Source organism: Notothenia coriiceps, unplaced genomic scaffold (assembly GCF_000735185.1).
Source record: "Notothenia coriiceps isolate Sejong01 unplaced genomic scaffold, NC01 NC01_scaffold00013042, whole genome shotgun sequence".
In the NCBI taxonomy this organism is placed as follows: Eukaryota; Metazoa; Chordata; class Actinopteri; order Perciformes; family Nototheniidae; genus Notothenia; species Notothenia coriiceps.
In genome coordinates this window covers 8,590-20,053 of record NW_011345743.1, presented here as the reverse complement: position 1 = coordinate 20,053, position 11,464 = coordinate 8,590, and the positions used below count along the sequence as shown (strand labels likewise).

General features: G+C 41.1%; 1 protein-coding gene across 2 annotated transcripts; it reads left to right on the top strand.

The window, feature by feature from the left end:
* Positions 1 to 6: 6 nt before the first annotated feature.
* On the top strand, positions 7 to 10,117 carry LOC104947778 (mitogen-activated protein kinase kinase kinase 5-like). 2 transcript variants are annotated; one of them, XM_010773870.1, is made up of 2 exons: positions 7 to 621; positions 10,095 to 10,117. In XM_010773870.1, the coding sequence occupies exons 1-2, from the start codon at positions 396 to 398 to the stop codon at positions 10,100 to 10,102; spliced, it is 234 nt and encodes a 77-aa protein (XP_010772172.1). In that variant the 5' UTR covers positions 7 to 395; the 3' UTR covers positions 10,103 to 10,117. The 2 variants fall into 2 exon arrangements, with proteins under 2 accessions (XP_010772172.1, XP_010772170.1); XM_010773868.1 differs by lacking the exon at positions 10,095 to 10,117 and adding an exon at positions 1,700 to 1,783.
* The last annotated feature ends 1,347 nt before the right edge of the window (positions 10,118 to 11,464 follow it).

Here is an 11,464-nt window from a genome sequence, read left to right as displayed (position 1 = left end):
CGTGCAACCGTCAGTAAACATGCAGTATGATGTGCAGCTGCAGCTCTAACCGTGTGTGTCTGTGTTGAAGGAAGCTTTGCACGTCGTGCCTGTGCAGAGGCTCCATGGGTCACCGCCGTGCGTAACGCTGGCTCTCCATGGAAGACTGCTTGGAGAAGCGGCTCATCGCAACCCACACTTCAAGTTAGTGAGTGACCCTTTAAACATGATGAGTATAAACCAGGACGGGATATCCTTACCGGTGCCTTGCTTCGGAGTTCGTCCCGGCCGAGAGAGCCTCGTTGGGGAAAGACAGTGGAGGAGGTAGTGGAGGTGTTGGGATCCCCGCAGCTGGGACCTTCTGGCAGGACTCTGTGGTCACCAGCGGGAATCTCAGCCCGACATGCAGCAACCCGATGGAAGGAGGGGGCTTGCTGTCCACCGGGAAGTCGTGCAAAAGCAGGCCGGTGACGGTGGCCTATGTGGTGAACGGAGAGGCTAGCCAGCAGAATAACGCGGAGAGCATGGCGCTGCAGTGCCTGAAGGACGCCTGCGAGACATCGGGCAGCAGGCTGGAGACTGTCAACTTCGGGAAGCTGGACTTTGGGGAGACCATGGTGCTGGACAGCTTCTACAATGCAGGTGAGTCAGAGCAACATCCAACCCAAAACTTTAGAAAACTGCTCCTGAACGCTGCCTGTTGGGATTTTTATAGAATCATATCAGATCACAGGTTTATTGCCAAGTTTACACATAACAGGAATTGTCCTTGGTGTATGTGAGATGCATACATGAACACAGTTAAATTAAATGAATTGTAAGAAAAACAACCCACAAATAAATATGAAAAACTATACAAAAAAACATCATAACAATAACCTTAAGAAAATTGTTTACATGAAATATGGATACATCAAAAAACTACATTCAGTATACTATGAAAAAATACTCTCAGAATAATACAATTAAATATTGTAACTGTACTAAATGATGTTACTTGTTAGACGCTTTTATCCAAAACGACTCACATACTCAATACTGTGGGCAATCCCCACAGGAGAGATTTGGGGTGAAGTTTCTCAGGGACACAACGACATGCTGACTGCAGTTGGACTTGAACTTGCTACCCCCTGATTTGAAGTTCAGCGCACTATCCACTGAGCCACAGCCTCCCAACTAAAAGTTATGAAAAGTGTTAAGCTGCGCAGTTTGTATACAAATGTGCAGAGGGTTGTGCAGAACTGGCAATACTTAAATGAAATAAATACAAATAAGTTATTGTTTGCGTAGTGTGCATTAGTGTAATAGTGGCTATGGAGTGGCTGTGGCCTTGTTGATGCACAGGAATGTAATCTCTGCTCCCCAATGTAATGATTAAACTAAATGATCAATACCCAGTCACCCGAGAAATACCACTACTTCATGATGGCATGTCACAGGAATGCTAGTCTCAGGGGTCAAAGGTCACCTCTCCCTTGGAAGCTGTTTGCCTGCAGGACAGGTTGCTGTTTGCTCCTTAAACACAACACTTCTCTCTCTGCATGTCAGGGCTTGAGGCTGCATGCTCAGTTATTTCCCCGCTGTACTGAACAAAGCTGGAAGTCATTGAGCAGAAGTGCATCATTGGGGTTTGATTCATTCGCTCCATAAATGTAGGGGGTTGATTGTTATATTTCCCCCCCCATGCATAGTTTCCCTCCCTTCCATTGTGTGCCTCCAGTATTGTGCCAGACTGTCATCATGGGGGAAACCATGAGGCTGGACTTTCCACTGGAAATCTAGGAGCGGAGATGCGAACCTGAACCCTGAAAGCACTTTCCCTTCTTGTTCATGCTGTGTGTGCAGTAGCTGGCTCATAATCCGAGTGGAAACGTTCAGTTGTACAAAAAGTCAGAGGTTGTGGTCAAATAAGAAGCAGCTGTAATGTACAGGGTGTGTTGAAGAGCTGGGAGCAGCAGCGATGTTTGCATTTCACTCCCATATTTGGGATGAAGAGGATCTGTTCATCAGATATTGCACAAATCAAACGACAACAACCCAGATTCCTGCAGCTGCTCCTGAGAAACCACAAAGCCTTTTAAAGGAGAACACAGTAGCAAACGAGCAGAATATAGAATAGAATAGAATATAATCGTTTAATGTCATTATACATGTACAATGAGATAATAATAAATGCTTCTCCCTATCAAGGGTGCCATCAAAACAAAAACATCACAACATAAGACAACAAAATACACACAGCATACATACTTAGGAATAAGGAATAAAGGAATAAGGAATAAAGTGCAGTAATTATTTCCAGGAGTATAAAAATAAAATCTGTAATGTAATAAATAATAATAATAGTATGTATTTATAATAATAATAATAATAATAATAGTAATGATAATATATACGTTTCAAGGATAACACTAGGATGTATCATACTTTGATGTGCCTACTTTACTTACAACTCAAAATGTTTAAAACGATTACTTGAAAAGACCTTATCCTAAGGACAACCATGAATACATATGAGCCATTTTGGTCTCATCTCTAAAGGCATTGGAGCATGTTTTCTACAAGGACAACTATAAGGAATAATACGCTGTGAAAGTGCAGCGTGTACAAGTTAGAACATAGTGGCAGAATCACTAAGAAAACTGGCATTTCCATGGAGCCTGTTTTATGTGGAGGTCAGAATAGATTTAACATCGCAGTTTAGCTCATTTTGATTAAAAAGTTGAAGGTAATAATAGAGATTTTGTTCAACTGCATTATAGCGGCTAGAATTCAGACCCGCTTTACATATTACTCTTTACATAAGGTTTATAAGATGTATTCATTGCTCATTTCTTAAGTGTAATGTAAATTGCACTAATGGACCAGTTACAAGCCGTACAGTATAACGAAGCACTTGGGGTTGTGATGAAACGTTCTGTATCATTTGTTAAGTCATTAATAAGAGGTTTCTAATAAACATAAAATGTGCCGCCATGAAAGTAAGTAAACATAAATGACAGATTCGAAACACTAATAGATTTATCGTGTGAATAATTACTAAAATAATAGACGATTGTTTTGGAAAGGATTTGTTGGTGATTTTTGATGAGAAGTATATTGACGATAAATCATTTCATTTCATTTCATTTCAAACCTTTATTTAGACAGATTGGTCCCTTGAGATCATCAATCTCATTTACAAGGGAGACCTGCATCATTTAGTTCCACAGTGATGACTCATTTGAAGAGTTGGTGGAAAATAAAGTGAATATCAAGCAAAAATGTTAAGCAGCTACTTTGAGTTGTATTTATGTCAAATAGTGCAATTGATGGGAAACTAGTGCAGTACCACTCTTGTCATGTAATTGATGCACCGACAGTTTAGATTTTACCCACTTCATAATGACTAGGAAAACCAGACGGTTGTATTTCTGCTGAGCACACGACAGGCGTGTTGCTTGTCATAACATCACGTTATTAGTTGTACAAACACGCCATGTTCTCTTTTTTATTTGTGTGTTCTTATTATTCTTCTTCTGAACTACTGTGGAATTTTCCCATAAATTCACATGGGAGGGCAGAGGCATTTTCCCAGAAACCCTGAGCCCTATCTGCTCACACACATGTTGCTTCATCCTCTTCCTGCACGAGTGTGCATCAGAGATGAAGGCCAGACAGCAGAGACCTTTAAACAATGAGCTCAGAGACACCCTGAAAGCATGTGTTGATTTGTTCAGATGATTAGTCCAGATTCCAGTCTGCCTTAAATGTCTGAGAGACGGACCGAGCTGATTGTCAAGCCTCTGAGTAACGATACACAGGAAGTGTTTGGGAGAAATGTAGATGTACACAACAACAACAACGACTAACCATATCTTATCAGGTTCATTTGTATTCCTTTTTATATGAGATGTGATGATCAGGAATGTATTGCTTGTCTCACTCACAGTGATCACATGATGTTATTGATTGAGACTAATCAACAGTGATGTTGTGTTAAACAGACAAAAATAACAAATTACCGGACATGTTAATCATAAAAAGGAAGATATCAGCCAAAAAGTATACATTTGGGAGAGTAGAGCTGACATTTAGGATGAAACTGATATTTATTGAATTTGTTTTGCTTGGTTTTAATATTGCACAAGAAACAAATCTCCATCCCAATTTCCCAGGTGCCTGCATGATGTACTCTTATGTCTTGCTTTTTCTTTGAACAACAGTCAAAAATATATATTCATTTAACGTGGCCCTTATATGCTCATTTTCCGGTTCATATCTGCCCAAAAATTGCAGTTCAATTGCATATTTTTACCTAGCAACATGGTTGATTCTTCAGTTTTTATAATCTGTAAACGATATTGGGTTGGGTTTTTCTGGTCCCTTATCACTACCTACCTTAGGACTTAATGCATACGGTTGCAGAAACAGAGTCTAACCTTGATAATCTGTGAACCACTCTTTTCCACGTGCTGATAAAAGATTTCTGCTGCTGGGAGTTGTTGCTCACAGTGGTCTGTTTATTTCTATGTCACAATAAAGCAGCAGCAGCAGCTGAGATCGAGTCACTTGCACAGCACCTGTCAGAGCTGCTGCTTCACTCCGCCATCTGTCCTGACTCATTATTACAATGTATTACCAATAATACACCCATAATGTAGGAGCCCTAAACTAACCTTTGAGTATTGATCACACACATCCACTGAGCGAGCAAAGTGCACGATGCTTTAGCGAGATGATACATGCACCAGACTGCTCCTGTGGATCTGGTCATTGTGAGCTGCAGAAGGAGTCTGTATTGTTGTGGACTCCAGATGTCTGAATCATCATCCGCCTCCTAAATGTTGTATTGCAGTTCAAAGGTGTGTTTTGCTTGGAGCTCAGCCAATCCAATCCTCAGCCTTTGTAGGTGGGAATAATGGAGGTGATGTAATGTAATGGCGCCAGTCCCAGAATCCAAATGAATGTGTCCAAACATAAAAGGGCCACTAATGTAGATATGATCGTAGTTAGATGAGGCGAAAGTGATTTACTTAAAGGGACAGTTCACCTAAAGATCATCTCATATAGTGCTACTGATGAATCCAGGTGGTTTAAGTAGATGTGATACGGCAGACAGAAAATAGTTCCTGCATGAAACTGCTCACAACAAAGCCCATGGATGATCTTGAGAAATTGGGTCATGATTTTCTGGGAAAGAGACATTTCTGTTGAGTTTTATTATTTATTTTTTGCACTTTGAGCACATCTAGTTTAATTAAAATTAGAGGGAAAGCAGACACTTGGCGACTCAAAAAGAAGCCAATCTAAATTGATTGATGGCACTCTAAGTGAAAGGGAATTTATTATTTTAATTTGGAGTGAATTAATCCTTATAATAATAATAATGTCTGGATCTGAACCAGGCTGTTGGTTGGCAGAGGTATTTTTTACTGTTGTTGTTTTCCTCTGCTCTTAAAACTAATTAGTCTATCTTGTACTCGAAACAATAAGTTAATAAGGTTCAGAGTTGATAGTAGATCTTCCCTTGATCAAATTGATACCAAGTAAATTAATCTAAAAGACTTTGATTGATGTATTGAAGTAGTGAACAGTTAAGTGGGCTTGCTCAATATGTTATAAATAATATATGACTAAAGCATGTTGACATCCTAATGCTGGTTAAACACATCCAGCTAAAGCAATCCTTCCTTTGTCAAATGCATAATGAGATACATGCCGAATATCACAAATGATTTTTAAACAAACACATGTCAGTCTCTACAGTGCCATAATACCTTCAGAGCAATATCAACAATACAGCAGTTAGTATTTATCAATGAGACTTGCTGTTATTGAGCTGCTGTTTCCTCATAGCTGTGGTATGCAGAGCGTTATCTCTCCAGTTGATTATTACACTGCGTTACTGTGGGATTTACACAGAGCACAATGGCTTTTTGAAACAATTCCTGAGAACTTTGAAAGGAACTCCTCCTCGTCTGTCTGAGTGTTTTTCTGACCTCTTGTCTTTGCGCTCGCCACTCCACCAGCGACTCAGACATTTTTTTCAGGCTGTCCACTTTTTCAATCGGTTACATTATCGAGAAGGCTGAAAGAAGTGCATTGTTGAGCATGGTCACGAGCTAGAACGATTTTTTTTAAAGCATGATAAGGCGCGTTCACACCAAGTACTTTTCCCACAAAGGTTCCTGAGAACTACGATTTAGTTGCGTTCACACCAAAAAGTCCCAGGAACTAAATTAGTTCTAGAGAACCTTTTTTACCCCCTTTTCCGTCCATGCTAGAGAGCAGGTACTTTCGTGGGAGAAAAAGGTTCCTATGTCTGATTGGCTGGGCGGATTGCAAACCACGCCCCGTAAAACTCCCAAAAAGTGTTGTGAAGCCGCCATTTTATTATCCTCGCATTGCATTATTAGCATTAGCATTAGCCCAGCGCAGAAACGCAGAGAGACTAACTTATGACAACACAAAATAAAACATGGGAGCGGTGGAGATGAGGAGGTGTCGGCGTTCTGGCCGTTTACTCGGAAGGCTTCAGTAGAAGCTGCTGGGAGTCCCAGCAGCTTCTACTGAAGCCAGTCCCCAACTCCGGAGACTTCCGGCCGGGGATTTTGGGTGGCAGTATACGCCGTGAAGTTGTTTGCGGCCTGCCAGTAAACCCAAAGCAGAAGAAGAAGAAGTGACGTCAGCGGCTTCATTTGCCTAATTTGCTAATTTGCTAATCCACCCCCAGGATCTAATTTCCGGTGTGAACGCGATCTGTACTTAGTTCATGAGAACTAAAGAGTTCTCAGGAACCTTTGTGGGAAAAGTACTTGGTGTGAACGCACCTATAGCCTCTACATACAACATCTAAATTCAAAGTCAACACATTTTCTTACAGGTACGTTATCTAAGGCCCCGGCCACACGAGGACGATAACGGTCGTATCTGCTACAGGCAGTGTTGGGTGTAACAGAGTTACAGTAATATATTACTTTTTGCTGTAAGGAAGTAATGTAACGCATTACTAATGAAATGTGGGTAATATATTACCCGTTACAATGCTCAGTAACGCAGTTACAACACATTTTAACCTGAAATTAAATGGTGTTTTGTTTTTTAAGAATGTACTAACATAGCGAGACATTCCGACACCAGACAAATTCTGCGGGTAGATTAGTAAACCTGGTGTGTTTACCCTTCAGGCTTCGCGTCGGGATCTTCGGGGCAGTTGAATGTTATGCACCCTCTATTCAAAAAAGAGAACAGAGCGAAAAATACAAAAAACAAATTGTGTCAGGTGCGCGTGACCTGCTCCGCTGCGCGTGCATCATTTCCAAAGTGCTTCCACAGCAGTGACACACATCTGTGGATAATCATTTGTACGAAAATGGTTAAAGCAACCATCACTAAACGCCAGCAAAACTGCTTCTACTGCAGACAGTAGCAACAGGTCACAAGACTTTTTTGATATCGATTTCGGTCCGTTTGCGTTATCGTCCTCGTGTGGCTCCAGCCTAAGTATTGCCTGCAGTGACCCTCAACTGTTCAAATATTACATTTTCATCATCATAGAGGCAGAATTCAACAAGTTTGAAGCAAAATTCATCCACGTTTAGAGTAACACTGCCTATTTTGAGAGGACTACTCCAAATGGCATTTTGTTAATTTCATTAGATAAGATACTGATGAGGGGGAAAAGCTTTCAACGATCACTAGCTTGCTAACTGACGGTTAATTTCTCACAACTGTCTGCAAACCATTCCTTGTATTGAGGAACAGTTTGTACTTGGTCAGTGGAGTGTTAAGTAGATTCGACAGGGAGGCGTGTGGCGCAGTGGACTAGTGCGTTGGTTTTCGGATCAGGGGAGCACAGGTTCAAACCCCACTGCAGTCAGCATGTCGTTGTGTCCCTGGGCAAGACACTTCACCCCAAATTGCTCCTGTGGGGATTGTCCCCAGTATGTAAGTCGCTTTGGATCGCTCTGTTTCCTGTAAAGGACACACTGTCAGGGTCACATGTTATCGATCCATTGTCAGGAGTTTGTGTGTCAAGTTTACCAAAGTTAAAACTTGATTTGAAGTATTCACTTTGCCTCCTTTAGCACATCTACAGATCAAAGTGTTTCAATTGAAATCGTGTTTTTTATTTCCCAAATGTATTGTATCAAATGTGTGTGAATGGGAAGATCTCAGGGTGGGAAAAAAGCAAGTTTTACTTCCCTGATAGAGTCCTGCAAATGTATGTTTTCTTACATATCTTTAACAATGTGGTTTTAGTTTGAAATATCAAACATAACATCCAAGCAGTACGCCCAAACACATGTGTAATGCTTGCACAGCAGGGGAGATCTTCTCTGTTCAGTGTCAATTCTCTCCAGTCAGCTTCTCGTCCTGGGATTCTCCAGCACATGATTGACTGTAATCCCGTCAACTGGCCCTCCACTCAGCTGTTTTCCCTCCCTGCTGTTCACTCTGTATGCTCGGCTGCTCCTCAGAGGTGAGAGAGCTCAAGGTCAGAAAGATTAAGCCCAAAAACAACTCACTGGCATCTGGGGCAGAATCAGAGACTGTCGGCACAGCGTTGGCAAGAAAAAGCTGGTATTTCTCAACAGGAAGTGCATACTGTGGTGTTCTTCTCCATTCACTATTATTGTGAAACCCACATTCCACTTGACATATTTTCTTGCCCTGCAGACTAATAGCAGTAATACCCAATATGCCAGTACTTCAGCATCAAACAGCCTGTTAAGTGAGTATTCTTCATGTACAGTATGAAGAATACGGTTGGACAAACCTGAGGGCAAATCTCTTAAGCGCTCTCCAGAAAAATGACAGCTGGTAGAGAGGCGGTGTATTAACACTCCCATTCAGGTCTTATCAGGGGTTCATTTGAGGTAAAAGGCAGCAGGAGGAACGTGTAGCCAGCGTCTTAAGAGAGCAGTGGAGGGTCAGTGGCTCGTATATCAGTGTGATAAGGAACCCGAAGGGAGTCTGGATCTAACTAGCCAAAAAGATCAGTGGATTGCTCACTGCATGCAGAAAAGTGTGTATATGTGTACAGTGATATAAGAGGAGGAACATTTAGGTACAATCCTTTTGATTTAAAAGTGAACATCTTAAATAATAGAGCTGAAGAACCAACACTGACTCTATCTGAGGTCAAAACTCTAACACATGCACTCTACGGTATCTAGTATTGGGATTGTAACCAGGTACAGTATCTGTTAACAGAGAGGGTTTCACTCATCAAAACTTTACTCCTCTCACTAAGTGTTTGGATTCTGCACATGCACCGCAAAGGTCACAGAATGACGTGGATGCAAAACTGTGTGTTTGAAAGTAAAACAAAGGTGGTTGTTTCAAGGCGGCAACATCAAAACTGTGTCATTTCACAAGTTAGGGGCGTTTGTTAACGTATTCTGAAAGTTTTCACAGGAGCCAAGTTCCCTCATCTATTTCTTCTCATTCTCAGTCACCCCTCTGGATATGAACCTGTCTTCAGACAAACCAAATGTTCCATTTTAATCTGTAAGAAAGATATCTTTGCACGCAAACACCAAAAGACTGGTATACGTCTAGTAAATGTTGTAGATAAAATCTAGCACCAGCATGCACATGCTCACAACGACAATGCTAACATGTTGATGCCAAGCAGACACATCGTTTGTTGTGTTAGCTTGCTAATATTGCATCGCATGCTATTAGCACTCAACACAAAGTAGATGAGACTGATCTCATCAAATCAAATCAAGTTTTATTTATATAGCACATTTTTAAACGATTTTTGGTCGAGCCAAAGTGCTGTACATATAATAAAAAATAACCTAAAGCAAATACAACAGCACAGTTTGTACAGAATATCAGTATGAGAATACGAGACCCTCTGTCCTTAGACCCTCACATCGTACAAGGAAAAACTTCCGGAGAAAACCCCACAGTTTAAAGGGGAACATGGGAGAAACCTCAGGGAGAGCAACAGAGGAGGGATCCCTCTCCCAGGACGGACAGACGTGCAATAGATGCCGTGTGTAAATTGAAAAGATAATACATTTACAACATAGGTAGACCAAAGGTTTGGAAATGCATGTGTCTATAATAAGAAGATAAATCCACGAAGATGTCAAAATTGTCATTGTCTTGTCTTGCAGGTATTTAGTAAAATAATTGGAAAATGACGGTGCTTCAGGAATCAAAGGATCACGAAATCGCATTCAAAGCTGGGAACATGAATATCTGTTCAAAATGTTGGTCCTAATCCAAAATTCACTGGATGAATAAAAACTTAAAGACCAACAATATTGTCTCGAGAGATATGCTAGCAGGATGACTAATTCCTCCAGAGTATATCACGTCAATGATCCTTAAAAGCAGACCACTTCAACACTGACACTGACGAAATACAGACACAAATCCACTATAGAGATGATTTATCATCCACAGTGGCTGTGTGATGTTTCTGCTAACAGATGGAAAAGCAGAACTGTTAGTTGATTGGTTGTCTTCAAACTGGGTTCCCGGGTTTCTCAAGAGTAAGAGAGGCCAAGTGTTTGTAAGATTGTGTGTGTGTGTGTGTGTGTGTGTGTGTGTGTGTGTGTGTGTGTGTGTGTGTGTGTGTGTGTGTGTGTGTGTGTGTGTGTGTGTGTGTGAATGCTTGAATGTGGGGATGGTCGCAGCCATTGCACATTTCCGCCTCTCAAACTAATTTCTGCTGAGTGTAGCTTCATTTCAATGCAGCAAGTAAGCACAGTGACACCTTAATCCTCTCAGGTGAAGTAATGAGATTAAATCATTGTTTACTTGGAATAAGAATAAATCCCTCTTGTTTAAGCAAATGTCTTGAGCCAAGGAGGCATGTCGGGGCAACAGCAGCATGAGTTTCTCAAAGCGTGTTTGTCAGATGAATTCACATTCTGTTCCCAGCTCTCTTCCCCTCGTGGCCATGGCACTGCAGTTTGTAAAATCTCTCAGTGTGTGAAAAGCAACAAAGTGGAGCAGAAGTTTTAGAAAAAAGTGTCAGGAAAGCGTGCAACTGGAAGGCTGGTTCCATTTCCTGCATCGTGGTGTTTTCTGGGTTGTTCTTTTCAAGCACACAAGTGTCTAAAAATACACAAGGCATTAGTCTGTCTGCTGGGCAGGGCATCCAAACTACAGTATGACCATTGTCTAGTATTTCCCATGTTATCCTCTGGGAGACGAGACATATTTGTAGACGGTAATGCTAACTTAATAGACTTTTATGGGACTGTTCTTCCATTCCCAGGGATGTATTTTGGGAGAAGGCCTCCAGTAGCTGTTTACTTTGTCTAGACTTCAGGCTTCACATGAACCGTAGCTTGCATTCATGTTACATTTCCAAAGACAATTTCACTTTCAGTTGCCAGTGACGCATTTTCTGTAAGATATTTGTTTTGTTCCAGGCATTCCCTGAATACATATTAGTCTGAGTTTATATTTGTTTGATCAATAAACACATTAACAAAGAAAACCACAATGTATTTCTGCACACAGTAGGTAATGG

Coding starts and splice junctions, on each gene's coding strand:
- LOC104947778 (XM_010773868.1), top strand. CDS start 396: ATGGAAGGAGGGGGCTTGCTGTCCACCGGGAAGTCGTGCAAAAGCAGG. Junction 622..1,699: donor GGACAGCTTCTACAATGCAG/GTGAGTCAGAGC, acceptor GTGTGCCTCCAG/TATTGTGCCAGACTGTCATC.